This window comes from Aspergillus homomorphus (genome assembly GCF_003184865.1).
Source record: "Aspergillus homomorphus CBS 101889 unplaced genomic scaffold BO97scaffold_6, whole genome shotgun sequence".
In the NCBI taxonomy this organism is placed as follows: Eukaryota; Fungi; Ascomycota; class Eurotiomycetes; order Eurotiales; family Aspergillaceae; genus Aspergillus; species Aspergillus homomorphus.
The window spans coordinates 351,888-369,500 of NW_020291892.1; the positions used below are offsets into that span (position 1 = coordinate 351,888).

The following is a 17,613-nucleotide window of genomic DNA, read 5'->3' on the forward strand; positions in this document are numbered from 1 at the left end:
TCCCTGAGGAGGCTGTCCCTGAGGAGGCTGTCCCTGAGGAGGCTGTCCCTGAGGCTGTTTCTGAGGCTGTTTCTGAGGTTATTCCGGAACCCGTTCCAGTAGAGCTGGAATTTCCAAGCATTACGGCACGAGAGAGGGAAACTCCAGAGACCCTTGAGTCCAAATCTGTTGTTCCTGCGACGCTCGTTGCAGAATTTGGAGAACCGAAGTCTGACATTGCGATAGATCCAAGACAAGTGGGTCTAGACGCTACTGCTCCAGTGATCACGGGATCTAGGATTTCTTCTCCAATCGCTACAAATAAGGAATTCTTAATGCCAGAGCTTGCCTCCGGAGAGGTCTCTGTTCAGGGGTCTCGTGCTGCCCTTTCGGTGACGGCACTCAACGCAGACGAAGTGCCAAAGGCGTCCGACGAGACTGGATCGAAAAACAAGAAGAACAAGAAAGCATTATTGTTGAACGAAGAGAAAGGATGTCTTCCAGATCTCGTTGAGCCATCTCTCGAGCATCGTGTCGATATGCCGCAGTCAACAGATGTCACCGAAGCAGCATTTGAGGAGCTTGTCAATCATCAAGAGACCACAGATGTGAACGCCGGGTCGAGCGATACGCAAAAATATCCAGGCTCGAATGATAAATCCGAGAAGCTGCCGGCATTGGTTGAGACAGCTGTCAAACAGGACAAGATTCATGAACAAGAGCCTGAGCCAGAAGCGTCTCAGCTGCAAGAGTCACCGCTGGCACATAGCGTGGAAGATACGGACGCAAACCGAGAAACGTCGACTTCGAAGGGGAACTCTACAGAGCCCAAGATCGAGGTTCCTGACGAGGAAACCCACGAAGAAACGGTTGTTGAGAAGCCATTGACTCGCAAAGAATCGAAGAAGAAAAGGAAGAAGGCCAAAAAGGCGGGAAAAGGGGAGCAAGAGGAATCGAGTGTCCCAATCCTTGTTGAAGAGATGACATCTCAAAAAGCAACTCTGGAAGAACCAGTAACTACTGAAAGAGGGCTGGAAAAGAGCGTTCCTGAAGACATCCTGTTGCAGGAATCAAATCACCTTGGTGCCCCGCAAGAGAGCATCACGATGCATGAGACTTTGGAGCCTCCGCCAGCGTCTGACCAGCATGATCCCGGACAGTCGACCTTGCATCATCCACATGTCGAAGAGCTCGTGAAAAGCGATGATCCTCATGCATCCGCAAATGATATTGGCCATGTTGAGGACAAAGGAGTTGCAGAGTACCAAGATACTGTGTTCAAACACCATGATGACGGACAGCTCCAACAGGATTTGCTCGCGGAGGCATCCTTGGCGAAGGATGATTCAGCAGTACTGGAGGATGTGGTCGGGAAACACCCAGATGATTCGGAAACAACGAAGTCCTCGACCAAGAAGCTATCTAAGAAGGAGAAGAAAAGGGCCAAACAAGCAGCCGAAAAGGAGGCGGCTGAAGAAGCGCAGCAAGCACAGGAAGATGTTGGAGCAGGTGAGGCAGAACCCTCTCCTCTTCTGCCAGCCTCTAGCACCGTGGCTGTCAAAGGGGCGCCCACCAAGCCCTCAGAAGGTAAGCCTCTGGAAACAGACCCTACTCTCGACCAGCCTGCAGTGGATGACAATGGCTGGCCTTTGATAGACTGGGGAAAAGCTCAAATCGATACCACAGAGCGGACCCCGGATTCATCGCCCGAAGCTCGCGCCATCCCGTTTGAGCCAGGAATCGCAGATTTCGATGAGTCTGCTATCCCCGAAGGCGTGACTAGACGACCGAGCTTGCGAGGCAGGAATAGTAGAACAAGACACTCCAGCCTGGATAGGCGTCCAGAAGGGCAATTTCGTCTTGACACAGCTTGTGTACCAACCAGTGCAACGACTTCAGGCGGGAACGTGGTCCAGAAAGGCCCGCACGAGGATCTTGACGACATTTTAGAAGGTACGGGTGTCAAAAAACCTGAGGGTGAATCCAGCAAGCAAAACAAAGTGGCGAGCATCTTCCCTGAGCTCGAGCGTGGCTTTTTCCGACGGCCGGCTTCGATTCAAGAACTTAGGTCAGCAAAAGATGGGGCTGAGGAAGAGACCATTGGCAAGGAAGCGATTCGCGACAGCGACACGGTCTTGGAAGCTCCTATCGCGACCAAAAGAGCTGCAGATTACAAGGATGCTACGCCCGATCTGACGCTGGATGACAATACGGCTACGGCACAAGAGCAAAGAGGGCAATCCGAAGAGGCGGAGACTCCTGTTATTGACGTTGAGGTTGGTCCTGCATACAATGTCTCTGTGCTGTCTGACGGGCCACATGAGCCAACTCGGTCGATCGAGATTCAGTGGGAGAGGGCAGAGGAGAAGAGTCAAAATGCTGCAACAGATACGGAAACACCAGTCCAGCAAGACACGCCTTTGTACGCACCGTTGCCTCTGCATGAGCATCCGTCGGTGCTGGCTCGATCCTCGCCGCCGAGTGACGTGGAGATTGGACTGCCAGAATCATCGCGACCAGAATCTACGTGTAGGCTTCGACGTAGCCCTTCAATCCATGGGCGCCACCGGCAGAGCACTTCCCCTCGTCAAGCGTGGTCGTTAGACGAACAACCAAGTGCATCAGGAAGAACGCCCTCGCCGCCAGGAGCAGCGGGTCGGGACTCGGTCTCGCCTCCACGAACGCCACTGCATACCATTAAGGAAAATGAGATCGGGGATCGATCGAGGAGACCCACCAGCGCCCCCGGTCGCGGGACGCCCCGTCTGGAGATGGGACCGGAGCATGTGCTTTCACCACGTCCTGAAACTCCGACTAGGAAGTTCACCGACAATGCTTTGGGTCGCCAGGCCTGGCCAACAACAGGAGAAGCCGACGATGAGACGGATGTTCAGAAGCGCCGACCGGAGAATCGGGTTATGCAGAGCGATTGGCCAGCGGAAGTACTCAAGACGCCAGAACAGGAGATGCCAATCCTGCGACCGACCAGCAGCGTCCGTTCGTTGCGACGAACCCCTCGCAGTATGAGCGGCAGTGATTTGCGGGCGGTCAGTCAAGCACTGGCCCAGCCTCCTTTTCCTCCTCCTCCTTCCTCTTCTCCCGCCCCAGCTTCCGCCTCCGACCTGAACATCGAGCGCATCGCGTCTTCCTCTTCCTATGACCCCGTCACCGACAAGGGCAAACGCCCCCTCCGGAACATGACTGATGTTTACGTAAGTCCATCATTCCGGTTTTGAAGATGACCCCAAGGCTAACCATTGCTTTTGGTTGTGGTCGACACAGGAGGGGTGGGGAGAAACACCCAGCTCGCCTCGGTCGCCTAGCCGACCGCCCAGCATCCGCCATCGTCGCAGCATGCAACACCTCCAAGAACTCGAATCCCGTCTCGATTCATTGATCTCCGAGAATCGCTTGCTTGTTGCTGCCCGCGAGGCTGCGGAAGATAAATTGCGTAATGCTAGCGTCGCGCGCCGGAAGAGCGACCATGCCCTTAACAGGAGCGACGCTGACCTGCGCGACCGGTCAGCCGAGGTGGAACAACTCAGGAGCTCAGTCGAGTGGCTGCAAAAGGAAGTGTCTCGACTGACAGGAGAGAATGAAGGTTTAGTTACTACGAACTCGAGTTTGACGGCGACTCATGCACAAGAGGTGCAGACCATGCAGGGCGCCTACGATCGCAAAATCGAGGAATTACGTACTGCAAATCAGCAAATGTCGACCGACATGCAAGCCAAAATTCGGCACGAGATTGACGTCGCCGTGGCACAAAAAGATACTGAGCTCCGACGATTACGAGAGGAGTTGGAGAACACCCGCGACAAGGTCAAACAGCTACAACAGCAGATTGCGGAAAACATGCGGGACGAGGTTCTCGTCTTCCGCGATGAGGATTACTTCGACGCTGCATGCCAGAAACTATGTGGTCATGTGCAGCAGTGGGTCCTCCGCTTCTCCAAGCATTCCGATCATCGTCGCTGTCGCAAACTGAGTGACTTGCAAGACGAGAAGATTGCCGACCGGTTCGAAAATGCCATTCTGGATGGCTCCGAGGTCGACCTCTACCTCGCCGACCGTGTCCGACGCCGGGATATCTTCATGTCAGTGGTGATGACTATGGTATGGGAATACATCTTCACTCGATACCTGTTCGGAATGGATCGCGACCAGCGACAAAAACTCAAATCCCTGGAGAAGCAGTTGTCAGAGGTGGGGACGCGGAGTTCGATCCACCGTTGGCGGGCCACTACCTTGACTTTGCTGTCGCGACGACCAATTTTCTCGAAACAGCGTGAGACCGATACCGAAGCGGTTGCTCTCGAGATCTTCGACACGCTATCTCGCCTTCTTCCACCACCTAGCAATGTTGAGACCCAGCTGCTCGATTCCCTGCGTAAGGTGCTGCGTGTCGCCGTCCACCTGTCGATTGAGATGCGCACGCAGTTGGCAGAGTACATCATGTTACCCCCGCTGCAGCCTGAATACGACACGAACGGTGATCTCGCGCGGCAGGTCTATTTCAACGCGTCGCTGATGAACGAGCGTAGTGGCGAGACTACGTCCAATGAGGAGCTGGAGTCTCAGCAGGCCGTGGTTCGCATTGTATTGTTTCCCTTGGTGGTGAAAAAGGGCAACGATACGGGTGATGGCGATGATGAAGTGGTCGTCTGCCCGGCTCAAGTGCTCATTGCCCGACCGAGCAAGGACAAGAGGGTGTCCAAGATGGTCAGCGGTGATCGCATGTCGCTGGATGCCACCCGATCGGTGCACAGCGCGGCTCCATCATCGACCATGGACTTGAGCAACGTGATTTGAGGCGTCACACTCGAATCACGACCTGGTCAAGCTCAATATTTGCGATGTGTCTGGCAGATGACGGGTTGTGGACCGGTCTTTATGCGTTCTAATACCCACTTGGACTTGTGTTGTTTCTTTCTTTTCTTCTTATCTATTTTTTTGCATTGTCTTTTTGTTCTCTTGCTTCTCAGTGGAAGTGCACTGAAGGCGTTCTGGACAGGGGCAATGACTTTGGAATTCCGGGTGCGACCCCAAAATGGTAATGAATAATCATGGGTGCAGGGGTCAATGTCCACTTTCCCAGCATCTCAAAATCTGATGAAGTCTATGATGATGCCCGATGTCTCCTAAGAGTTGACGATATTACGGCCATTTATTTAGTTGTCTATGTGTTATACTTATGCTTTTGCTTCGTTGCCTTTCTATGTTTGTATCCTGGAGATTTGGCTGTATGTGAGTTATGTACATGATACGATAATGATAGTCGCCAGGCCAGTCCTTTGTGAATACTGACTTATGTAGTTGTAGAAGAAGAAACAATAGCAGGGAGAGCCAGCCAGAGTCAATGACGCGTGATGTCATAGAAAATTGAGCCGGCCAGAAGGCGGTGAACAACAGCCCGGCCGTGCCGTCATCCATTTTGTGAGGAGCACCCGTGATGCTCTCTGCTCCTCCTTTAGTTTATCGCTTTCTTCCCTCCTCTCTCCCTCCTTCCTCTCTGCCAGCTCGCTACTTGTTAGCCTACTCACTACCTACGATCAATAATTTTCTGCTCAAATCAAGCCAAACCAGGTCCAAGTCAAGTGTGGCGCATATGTGGATATCCTCCCCCACCCCCATGTTCCACCCAATTCTGCCTCTCACTTGCCAATCTCTCCTCGTTCGTCGCCCCGGGCCCTGATGAAGTGTCTCTGCCTATGCTATGCTGAGCTCGACAAGGCGTTCAGCTCCTGCATGAACATCTACCCTTGCATTCTTACGGAATTCCTTTCTCGATCAACTTAGTCTGTGTTGTCTATTTCTGGCTTGTTGTTGTTGTTCTTGTTCTCCTTACAATTTGGGTTTTGCAGATTTAATAGACTCGGTGCGCTGGATTCGATTACTCGATTGATGATTCATCGGTCCAGCTATTGGTCATACAGTGTTACCCTTTCTGCAGCCCTAAAGATCAGGACTCGTTCAGTTCGCTGCCACTTCCTTGGGCCCATCCTCGTGCATGCGGCCTTAGAGCCCCTCAACCATTATGCAGCCTACACCGTCAACTCCACGGCAGACCGCCCCCAGCCCTAGCAAGCGTTCTGCTCACAACGGCCGAGCTGCTGATACCAATTCGGGAACAACCCGTGCCTCTACCAACCTTGAAACTCCCCGGCCGGGCATGAAGCCGGACGAAGGTACAGCAAGCAGATCAGGAACGCCCAAGTCCGCGAAACGGCGCAAACCGCGACATCGGAAACGCCGCAATCGCCGACAGTCTTTTCTCGGTGAAGAATCTCATCCCGACGCGGCTGGATCGTCGGCCGCTGATCCTGAGGATCTGAGCACGATGGCAGCAAGGCAGACCAACACGCAGGCACCCTTGCCCTTCTACAATCTGAGGCGGGACCTCAGCAGCACGAGCTTGGAGAGCGAGGCCTTGCTGGATCATCGGTATGTTGGTGTCGATCAAGTTTGCTGCGGGTAGTCAGCCCTATCTTTCTAAGGATTCGTGTGGCTAATGTCGAGGTTCCCGCCCAGTAATCAACCGTCTATGCGGCCTCGGAGAGACAGCCGCCTGGGGCAGTCCTTTCGACCAGGGTCGTCCGCGACCCCTTATCGTCTCACGGAGGCCGGTTCTCGCGGTCTTATTTCGAGGGGAAAGTCTTATCGGGCAGAGGATGACAGCGACGGAGAAGATGTGAATGACCGAACGCCACTGATCCCGCCATCTTCGGTCCATAGCCCGACTTTGCCGCGATATGGGACTGATTCAAAGTCCAGTCCGTTCTCTTTCCGTCAACGACGTCCTTCAGGCCAGTCTGGCTCGTCCAGATGCTCGCCGCGGGCGATCCCAAGCCCTGGCCTCGTGGAGCAGGATCGTGATTATGATATCAACAATCCACCGTCCATGCCTACATCGCCCAAACTCGGACCGGAGATGAACTACGACGATGCGGTGGTCACGGGAGCGGAATTCGACTTCTTGCTGGCGAAATCTATCGACAATCGCATGGAAAACCTAGCTCGTTCACATGATGTGCTGATTGACGTGGATGCCGGTGGGGCCAAAGGACCCCAGCCGTCTATAGGGTCTTCACCTCCCTCACCGCACATGGCTCCTCAGGACGGCCTCCGGCGTCGGAAGACCATGCCTGCGGAAGAAGATGTCTGCTTCCCAACGGAAGCAGCATCCGAGCTCGCGGAAGAGGACGAGCTGAGGGCGCCCCGGGAAGATCACCGCCGACGTCGGCGCCATCGGGAATGGCCCGAATTGTCCGTTCTGGATGAATGGAGTCGACAGGAGAAAGAGGAGCGATCCGGTGCTCTTCGTGCCAAGACGATCAGCGAGCCCATGCTTGTGGAGGGCCGTCTTCGTCCCCAGTATCGGCTCTGGCGCCGGGAAGAGGAAGAAGCGCCTTATCGGTTCACGTACTTCAACGAGGAGTTCCAAAGTACCATTCATGCGCAAACGATTTCCGAATTGGTGCAGCCAGGCGGTAGCTTTCGCGAGTTGTTCATTCCCGATCCACCCGAGCTAGATGTGTCGTCTGATGAAGAAGAGGACGATCATGAAGACCACCACGGGGAAGAGACGCCGGTCAACAATCACGGCAGCCACCATGGCAGCCATAGCGGCAACGGGCACGCTAATGGGAGCAATCACGGCGGTGAGACCAATAATCATGGCAACAACACCCCCAAACAACATCCACGGATGTCGGTCATCAGTGAAGCTGTTTCGGAGGCCCGTACGTCAACCGACGTCTCCCCTGCACGAAAACAGGGTCAACCGAAGCCTAAGCGCTACGGACCCCGGCCAACCTTCTGGCTCGATGTGCTCTCCCCGACTGATGCGGAGATGCGGGTGCTCGCAAAGACATTTGGCATCCACGCCCTGACGACCGAGGACATCATGATGCAGGAGGCGCGCGAAAAGGTGGAGCTGTTCCGGAACTACTACTTTGTCAACTACCGAACATTCGAACAAGATCCCAACAGCGAGAACTACCTCCAGCCGGTGAACATGTACGTGGTGGTCTTCCGCGAGGGGGTCCTCTCCTTCCACTTTTCGCAAACGCCGCACCCGGCGAATGTGCGGCGGCGCATCCGGCAACTGATGGACTACCTGATCCTGAGTTCGGATTGGATCTCCTATGCGCTGATTGATGACATCACCGACGTGTTCGGTCCCTTGATTCAAGCCATCGAGGATGAGGTCGACGAGATCGACGAAAAGATCATGCAGATGCACTCGGATGAGCGGGGGATTGTGCCCAATACCAAGGATGACGAGAAGGATAGTGTCGCAACCTCGTTGTCGCCGGGCGAAATGCTTCGACGGGTGGGAGTGTGCCGCAAGAAGGTCATGGGCATGTATCGACTGCTAAGCAACAAGGCGGATGTCGTCAAAGGGTTTGCCAAGCGGTGCAACGAACAATGGGAGGTCGCGCCGAAGTCGGAGATCGGGCTGTATCTGGGCGATATCCAGGATCATATTATGACAATGACCAGCAGTCTGACCTACTACGAGACGTACGTTTGTTGCATTGTCGGTTTCGAGAGTTCTATGGTGTACTAACTGCGGCGACCGCTTAGGCTTCTATCCCGGGCGCACTCAAACTACCTGGCGCAGATCAACATTCTGATGAATGAGCGGCAAGAACAGACAGCTGACGTGCTGGGGAAGCTGACGGTGCTGGGAACGATTGTCTTGCCGTTGAACATCATCTGTGGTATGTGGGGGATGAACGTCAAGGTACCGGGGCAGGATGTGGATAGCCTGACCTGGTTTTGGTCTAGTAAGTTGGACTCTTTCTTTCTCTCTCTCTCTCTCTCCCTCCTCTACAGGTGGTGGGATGCCCCCTCCGGTGATTTATGGAACTAATGGTTTGAAAACAGTTACTGGAGGATTAATCCTGTTTGCTTTTGCGTCGTTCTACATTGCCAAGCGCGTGTATGGGATTGTATAGAGGAGTGGGAGTTGTGCTTTGGCGTGCTGCTTTTGGAAAGCTTCTTTGGAGTAAGATCGGAGGGGGTTTTACCGTGTGACAGGCGGAGGTCGTGTGATACGCTTGCTGTCATTCTTATTGTTAGGATCATTTCTGCTCCGGAAGTTCCTATTGTTACCGATTTATCCATTCATTGCTCCTTGCTTCCTGTAATTGTCCAGTCTTCCCGGGTCTTGCGATTGATTGATGGATGGATGGATGGGGATTGTATGTACTGTACGTACTGTTAAGTAGGAAAGCCGGGCTCACTAGCCAGGAAGCAAGTATATCTACCTACCAGGCTGCGAAGTATTGTAGATTCAAGACTGTGGAATGTGTGTGATGCGATGCGATGCAAAGCTCTTCTCAATGATTTTTAATCTTATTTCCAAGGCAAAGAGAAGCGAAGCAAATGAGGATGAAGTCATGATGACCCCGACGGGGCAGAGTGGGCGAACGGGCGGTACGCAACGTGACAGGCGGTGTATGCGAGGTGAGGCTTTATTTGGGGTATTTGGGGTATTAGTAATACGCGGGTGTTTTCCAGGTTCCCTGAATTCGACTGCCTTCCTTTCCCAATGCTCTTCCACCTTCTCTCAGTGTCTCTCTCTCTTGTATTCTTCTCTCTCTCTCTCTTTCTCTCTCCTCCGTCTTCCCCTTCCTTTCCCTCCCTTCACAGTCCGGTCCTGTCCAGGATGTGATTCTCCTCTTCTTCTTCGTCGTCTTCTTCTTCTTCTTCTTCTTCTTTTCTTCTTCCTCCACCTCTCTCCACCAGCCATTCCGATTAGTCCCCCCAGTGAACCACGCTAGAGCAGCCGGTACCTTGACGTGGGCGACTGTCATTGGGTGTGTGTACGCCAGTCCCCTGAGTGGGCAAAAGCGGGTGTCGCCCTCGAAACTATCACTGCTAAGAACTACAACCACTACTACAACCACAACAGCCACAACAATCACCCTCTCCGGCTTCTTTTCAACCTTCGCGAAAGTCCTTGCGTCCTGCCACTTGGGCCCGCAGCTGCCAATAGAACCCGCCTCTCTCTCCCCTCCCTTCGATTCTCCTCCACCCACCACCATCCACCACCCGCAAACCACCAACCATCCAACCCAGACCTCCAGCCTATCCACCTCTCTCTCTCACCTGATCTAAAGTCTTCCTACGACCTTCCGACTAACTCAGCAACGGCTTGGAAGCTTGTTCTAGACGTTGTCCATCTCTCCCAACCCACCACATCCCCCCCCCCCCCCCTCCCCCCCCCCCCCCCCCCCCCCCCCCCCCCTTCCCCATCCGCTACTAAATCAAGTTATGTGCACCATTGTCTCCGCCTTCACGGCTTCGGTCTGCCTGCATCAATACTTGGTTTTTTCTTGACCCAATCGCTGCGCATATCGGTTACTTCCTTCTTAACGCATCCTCACGCACTTCTGCTGTCCCCCCAAATACTTGGCTGCTACTGTGGTGATTTTTGTTTATCCTCTGCGCGCTGCTGTCTGATAACGGTTTCTCCCGCCCCGAGGCGCTTTGTCCATTCACAGCATGTGGTTGTCGTCCATTCGCCCTTCGACTACTCTTTTGACTGTGTAACGTGGGTGTTGTACGACAGGAAGCCATTGCTTTCTAAGTGCGACGACCAGTCAGCGTCAACTTGCTCTTTTTCTTTCTCAGCCTACGATCCCGCCTGACTCTTTCGGCCAAATTCGTGCCTCGAGCTGGGATTTTTTCCGTCGTGGCCGTCCTCTAATCATTTTTCCACGCCCTGGTCCCGGCTTTCCCGCCCGCTTGGTGCTCACCGAATTTTTCGATTCCTATTTTCCCCTCCTCGTGTTTGTCTTCCACCGACTCTTATCCTGGTTCCCTCTCGGACCTCCTGATTTCTGAAAGGGCTTGTCGGCATTTTCTGACGCAGCAGAAGTCATGGCGGCGGAGTCCGAGAGGTCACCTCATCCCAACGGGACCGCTGGCGGATCTAGAGTGGCCCAAACCGATGAGGCTGCCTCGTCCGTTGCAGCGCCTCGCCGATCTGTCAGTGAAAGCTACATGATGGAAGTGCCACGTTCGACCTTTAGATCCCCAATCCAGGGGCCTGCCGTGTCACAGCTGCCTAAGTTCTCGCATGTCGTTCCTGGCATCGCCGTCCCAACGCCCACCGCTCCCTCAGTTATATCCTCCCGTGAAACCTCCCCGGTCCGATCCACTCGTCGTCCGCGCAATTCACCATCGACTCCTCGGATCGCTTCTCGATCACGCAAAGGCAGCGTTGACCGGAGTCCGAATAGATCCGCTTCCACAACGACCGCAGGGTCGGGCACGCTACCCTCGGCCACGGCCATTCAACGAGCATTATCCAAGAACCTTAAACCTCCCATCCTCAGTCCAACTCCCAATGCCGATTCGTCCTCCGATGCGCCTAGCCCCGATAAGTCTAATATGCCATTGTGGGCCACTTCGCGACGGTCGGAGCCGGAGCCTACCCAACCGAATACCTCGATCAAGCGCTCGACGCCCGGGCCGGACGATCATGCGACGAAGACCGACCGGAGTGCCCCTCGGGCGGTCAATCGGGGAAATCACACACCAGGGTCGGCCCTCGAGACCGTGCAGGAGATGGCCAGTGATCAGTCCACACCCTCAACCGAGACTATCCTTGGTCTGCCATTACGGGAAGACCCACAGCTGCAAAAGATCGATGAAGACGCGACGCCCAAGGCCCCTCGACTGCAGCAGAATGAGAGTGGCAGCGATAGTGGTGGGAACAAGAGCTCGGAGCAAGTGGACGGTTTTCGCCGTCATGCACCCTCGGGTTCCCGGGGTTCCAATAACACCATAATCCCGAAACCATCCACTACCTCTCTGAGTGGAGGTCCGCGCGCAAAGCCGACCGATGGTTCCGTGCGTAACATGATAGTTGAGACCGAAACCGTCAGTTCTATCCCGCAGGTATCTCTCGGCGTGGTTCCCGGGGATCGAGGCAACACGGGTCGGGTGGATTCAGGTACACTTCGAATGAAACCCAGTACCGAGACCATCCGCCCCAAGAAGGAGAAGAAGCGGACCCGGAAGCCGGCCACACTGACGACCAGCACGGCCTCGTCCAAGGCAGACATCTTCGAGGCGAAAGTGGCCAGTGCGGTGGACGAGGCCGATGTGTCGGATTCCGACGAAACATTCGTGTACGAGTCGAATCCCCCGGATCCCTATCCGGTTCGTCAAAACCGGTACCATTCCCGAACCCCGAGTGCAACATCCATGGCTAGTCAGGTTGACCAACTGGCTGGCCGGAGTCGCGCGGGGATTCGAGATGGGAACCACAGCGTCACGGGCAAGCGAAGCATGAAGTTTACCAATAATACCTTCACTAGCAATCCTGATGACTTCGGAGATGAGACAATACGCAGCCACCCCCGAACCGATGGCAGCGGAACGCACACTCCTCGAGCTCCATTTCATATCGGGCGTCATGGGCGTAACGGTAACGTCTATCCGTCCTTATTCGATAGCGATTCGCCTTTTCCTCAGTCTCAAAGCAATGCCAGATCTCCCCGCCATTTTGTGGGTAACGCCTACCGACAGTCTCGACACCTTGGGTCACGCGCAAATCCGAACTATCGCACGATCAGTGGTAGCAAGAAACCACACGATCTCTATGGCTACGATTTCGATGCCGAAGGAGCAGATGATGAGCGTACCCCTCTCGTTGGGTCACCCCGAGTAACACGAAGCCGACAGAGCGGTGGACGGCGCCCAAATAGCGCCAGTCTGCGCCAAATGGAATACATGCAGCAGCGCCATCGTGGGTTCTTCTCCCGGTACGGCGCATGTCTGTTAATCACCCTTTTGCTCTTGTTAGCTGTCGGAGGAGTCGTCTCGTTCGTGGTGGCGACCACCAAGTCCCTCGTCGATGTTCAAGTGCTTGACATCCAGAATGTCCTAGCGTCCGAGCAGGAGATCATGCTGGACTTGAACGTGCAAGCCATCAACCCGAATCTGTTCCCAGTATCGATCGACGATATGGATATGAACATCTTTGCTAAGAGCCGGTTTGTGGGGACGGACAAATTCTGGCGCGACGGTGAGCTCGACTTAAGCCGAATACCTCGAGTGGAGCACCGCAGGAAACGAGCCGAAAGGTCTCGACTCGCTCGCTGTGCCGGCACAGCAGGCTGTCAGCCGAATGAGACGGAGTTAAGTGGCATGGTGCTTCCTCGTGGCGGTGTGGACAAGGGCACCGATCCCATGCCCACCGATCCCGCAGGCGATCCCCAAACGATGTTGCTCGGTCGCGTTTTCCATTTCGACTCGCCACTGTTGTTGGAACCGTCGCCATGGAACTATGAGCCGTCGACTTCGAAAGGACAGATCCGTCTTGCTCGGCCCGGCAACAAGACAGAAGAGGGCGGCACGGAACGGTGGGAACGAGTGCTTCAACATCCATTTGAACTGATCGTCCGTGGTGTGGTTAAATATCAGCTTCCTTTGAGCTCGCGCTATTATTCGGCGTCGGTGAGCTCTAGTATCAAGGTGATACCAGATGACGGAGATGACGATGATGGTGGAAGCGGGAGCCCCGGAAAGAACGGCACGGTCACAATCTCAGCCCGGAGAACTTTCCAACGGCGTTTCCGTACTGTTCGAGACCCCGAAAACCTGACCCTGAATATTGTCCGAAAGGCTTTTCGTATGGTCAAGCGAGTCTTTGCAGCTTAGATTCAGATTGTTCGGGCTGAATTCCCCTTTGCCTGGCGTTATGTGGAGCTTGCGGTTCGAGCTTTTAGCGGCCTCTCGCACATCTTCCTCCTTGTGCGACTCACGGCTCTTGTCACCCCCTGCAACATATGGCCGTATCAAATTTTGTTTATCCTTCTACGCAGTTGGATCTGTTTTCTCTCGACTTTTACCCACTGATGTGTGACGAATTGACATAATCTATCACGATGACTCGACAGCGAAGGCATGGGCAACGGTGGCGGTCTTTCAAAAAGACGTTCATATCATATCTGCATCAGCACGGCGCTTCTATACACATTTGGCGGGGTTCGTTTATGATTTGTTTGATTAGAGTGGGGCTCCTGAGATAAGCGGAGTGAGACGAGGCAGACAAAAAGACAGACAGGGGTCACACACCCACAGGGTGGCGCAGGCGTCGTTCTCTGGTTGTCTCGATTGTCGTGCTTGCTGTCCTGCAACATTTTTTTACGTTTTATGTGTATCTATGTATGGCCTTGTACATAATATGTTATCCATCCATCCATCCATCCATCCGGTACATGGACGTGTACCGTTTACATAGACCTCTGGTGACTCCTATTCACTCTTCTTGGTCATGCTTTAAGCATCATTTGCATTTGACCGGAATGATACCTTGTCGGTGGTCCGTCGGTCGCATGAAGATGTATTGGTAGGAGACCTCTGGTGTTTGGTTTGAGGGCCGGGTATGAGAATAGGAGCGGGCTAGTATTCCGCTGATTCTTTTGGATTGTAAGATCTCACTGACTAGCCAGGTACATAATGAGACGTCCATAAGATCTCCTTTGTTTTCCCTTCGGTGCGAAATATATGAGAATACTCCGGCCATTCATTCACCTTCCTTCCTTCACTCAGAGGGAACCAGCCCATCCTTCCCATGGGACCGAAGCCGGACTGATCCAGTTCTGCGGCTGCAATTGCGCGAGAAGCGGCGCCGGGATAGACTGCATCGGAGGGAACGGCACGAAATCGCCGGGAGGGCTCATGAGGCCGGCGGCGTGGGGGTCCAGACCGACCAGCGACGCCAGCGCTTGTTGTCCATGAGTGCAGGCCATTTCACTGGGATGGTATTATTTGCTCGTTAGTCTTGGATTCAGGACACTAGCCTAGCGAGGGCGGGGAATCAAATGATAGGAAAGAGACTCTTACATGATCTGACGAAGGACCGGCACGGCCTTGCTGCAGAAATTGCTGCGGTTGGAGAGTGCGGCGAATGTCTCCAGGGCGTCCCAAAGCAGAACTTTCGATTCGTCATACTCGAATTGGGTCTCCGGGGACATCAAGGTCACGGACAGGACCACGGCCGCGTGGAAGGCGTGGAAACTGCCGAGGTAGCTGTTGTACCATTTGTAGGAGGCGTACGAGGACGACTCATGCAGCGTTCGGTAGATGGCTAACGATGCCCGGGCGGAGGAGACGCATTTGGTCCGCGATGCATAGGTCTCTGGGGTGAACTCGCCTTGTAGGTAGGCGCAAAGGCTGGGTCGCAGAAGGAGAAGGAATAGCTGGTGGATGTAACTGTAGAGAATGTTGAGGTTGGCCTGGTGCGCTGGCAGTATTGGTTCTAGGCTGGAGTTGGGTTGGTAGCGGTGGTCGCACATCTCACGGATGGATAGGATTTGAGCCTCCAGTTGGTACGTGTCGAGCCTCGGAGAGGGGCTGAATAGGGTATCGCATATCATGGATAAGACTCTGTTGAGATGGAATTCCAGCAGTAGATAGGTCATGTGCGTCGGACGTGTCGGTTGTCCCGAGAATGACCCGGTTAGCAAGTCGACATCGTTGATGTCTAGGGGCAGTTTCACGTCATGTGCTGTAAGCCCGCTATGCAAGCAGCCGAACACGGTGTTTTGAACGGTAAATATCGAGGTGAGCCCGATCCAGGCACGCCTGCGTTCCTCCTGCTCGATGAGCCCGAGATCGAACCGGCTGGGGTCAACGTGGCAGCCCATAGAGATGGCTACATGATGCGTAAACCCTAGCAGGGTCCAGATGGGAAGACCACGGTGAACCCGGGCATAGTTGACGAGTATGAGAGATTGGAGGGAGTTTATTGAATGTCGAGAAAGGACATTATCTGCTGCCAGGCATCGCAGTGAGGCCGACCGATAGCGGGCACTCAATGCCTTGATGTTCCGACTAACCGTCTTCTCTCGCCCTATGTCAGAGAGCAAAAGCTCATCGTCTTCGAGCGCAGTGACAGCAATAGAGAGAATGGCAAACAGAAGCGCGAGCCATGCGGTTGTCACGCTGTTGGCGTCGTGACAGAATTGTTGGTACTCGGTCTCAAACGTGAGGTCGTGGAGAATGTGGAAGAGCTGGATGCTTTATCAGCAAATCTTTCTCCTGGATAGCCCGACACAGGATGTTACAAGCATGGCAGGTCATACGATCACAACATACAGGTGAGAAGACTCGTAGGTAGATGTCCTTGAGCGCATCGCAATATCGGCGCGGGGGAAGTATCGCTAACAGCTCATCCCTTGAAACACAAGTTTTGACGAATGGGAGTTGCAGATCGTCGCCGTCGTCCGGGATCTCGGTTTCGATATTGGGTGCTGACTGGCCCCTGGAGATGGGAGGACTGGCCACCCACGGCAGATAGCGAACGTATCCGGCATTGTATGTCTGGAGGGTGCCGGCGCTGTTGGGCCATCGGGATCTGAGATCTCGGGATCTAACATCAAACGCAGGCTCGAACTCGGCTCCACTTTCAGTCCCGCTGGGCGATCTCTGGGGTGAGATACCATCGCTTGACTGAATGTGAAGCTCCTCGAGGTTACTGATTCGTGCGAGCAACTCGTTCTGCTCGGGCGGAGCAGCCGTTAAGGCTTGTTGGGAAGAGAGTCTAGGCTGGCCTAGATAAATACAGTCTTCTGCCCCCAAGCCTCGCCGAACACACGTCTGGCATGGACGGCCATCACGAGAGCAGCGGATTTTCCTTGTTCGGCATGCCTGACAGCTGATAGGCAGTCTCTTTCCGGTCGAGCGGCTGAAGGTAGTCATGGTGGCGCCAGATAATGAATCAAAATAAGGAATTTTAAATTGTATCACCCTTGTACATGGGTAGGTCTGGAAAAAAGGTACACTGAGACGGGGTAGTTGGTCGGCTCGGTGCCTGCCGGTCCTGCTGTCAGCTTTCGCGTTTTCAGAGGACACAACATGCTCAACACCTGCTATGCAAGTGAACGGTGCGCTCTTTATATGGAAGCATCTCTGGCTAGTAGCTCATGAGTAAGGAGTTTTTGCACAGGGTTATCATTCACAATGTCCCGCCTCGGCATCGCCGGTCTAGTTCTTTTTCTTCTTTGGGCTGAAGCCCTAGGACACTCGCTGCGCTGGCGCGGTGCTAATCCGCCGAATAAAGTAGGAGAAGCAACTTCACGGAGAATTCCGTCCTAGCGCGACAACGTTTTTGTCACTCCTCAAGATCACGTCTGATGCTGTTAGCTTGCAGCGTGCATAGAAAATTTTTCTGCTGCCTTCGTATCCATCACCTATAATGCCTGTACTAAGAGCTCTTGACAAAAACTTCATACTCATTTAGGCATGGAAAAGTTCTAGAAGGATACCCGTGTCGACCAATCCGTGCTCGAGTGTATCGGACGGAAGGGGAGACCTAAGGCTATGGGGGATGAGTGCGGATGGCGATGACGTCTGCGAGCATCGATAGTGCACCAACTCGGGTCGACGGCATTGTGGGGCTTGATCATCGAACCGTCGTAATCATCCTGTCTAAAGGATTGTGGCTAGGTGCATACAGCCCAAGACCATCTCCTGCACCACCGCCACAGAGAACCATGGTTAAGAATCCTCTAGTAGAGTCTTCCTGGCAAGAAAGGCGGCTAGCAAGAGACAGTTTCGTAAGACTGTCTCCTCTTTCCAATCATTGCTCTCGTAGGAACTTCCTCT

General features: G+C 54.1%; 4 protein-coding genes across 4 annotated transcripts in view; 3 read left to right on the forward strand and 1 right to left on the reverse strand.

Annotated features, from left to right (window-relative positions):
* Positions 1-4,918, forward strand: part of lah (involucrin repeat protein) — a 19,055-nt gene extending 14,137 nt beyond the window's left edge. Inside the window, exons 4-5 of the mRNA XM_025690762.1 lie at positions 12-3,191; positions 3,262-4,918. Of these exons, the coding sequence (XP_025554222.1) occupies positions 12-3,191; positions 3,262-4,791 (4,710 nt within the window). The 3' untranslated portion in view covers positions 4,792-4,918. The remainder of the gene's footprint in view (positions 1-11; positions 3,192-3,261) is intronic.
* A 960-nt stretch (positions 4,919-5,878) lies between these two features.
* BO97DRAFT_238426 (cora-domain-containing protein) lies at positions 5,879-9,212 on the forward strand. Its single transcript, XM_025690763.1, has 4 exons — positions 5,879-6,423; positions 6,511-8,505; positions 8,569-8,771; positions 8,872-9,212. The coding sequence occupies exons 1-4, from the start codon at positions 6,017-6,019 to the stop codon at positions 8,940-8,942; spliced, it is 2,676 nt and encodes an 891-aa protein (XP_025554223.1). The 5' UTR covers positions 5,879-6,016; the 3' UTR covers positions 8,943-9,212.
* A 1,508-nt stretch (positions 9,213-10,720) lies between these two features.
* BO97DRAFT_238498 (putative phospholipid metabolism enzyme regulator) lies at positions 10,721-13,976 on the forward strand. The gene has a single exon (XM_025690764.1). The coding sequence runs from the start codon at positions 10,873-10,875 to the stop codon at positions 13,660-13,662; it is 2,790 nt and encodes a 929-aa protein (XP_025554224.1). The 5' UTR covers positions 10,721-10,872; the 3' UTR covers positions 13,663-13,976.
* Positions 13,977-14,413: 437 nt separating this feature from the next.
* On the reverse strand, positions 14,414-16,707 carry BO97DRAFT_363684 (Zn(II)2Cys6 transcription factor; the record flags this gene model as incomplete). The annotated part of the gene is made up of 3 exons (XM_025692512.1): positions 14,414-14,760; positions 14,851-16,019; positions 16,105-16,707. The coding sequence occupies 3 exons, from the start codon at positions 16,705-16,707 to the stop codon at positions 14,553-14,555; spliced, it is 1,980 nt and encodes a 659-aa protein (XP_025554225.1). The 3' UTR covers positions 14,414-14,552.
* Positions 16,708-17,613: the final 906 nt, after the last annotated feature.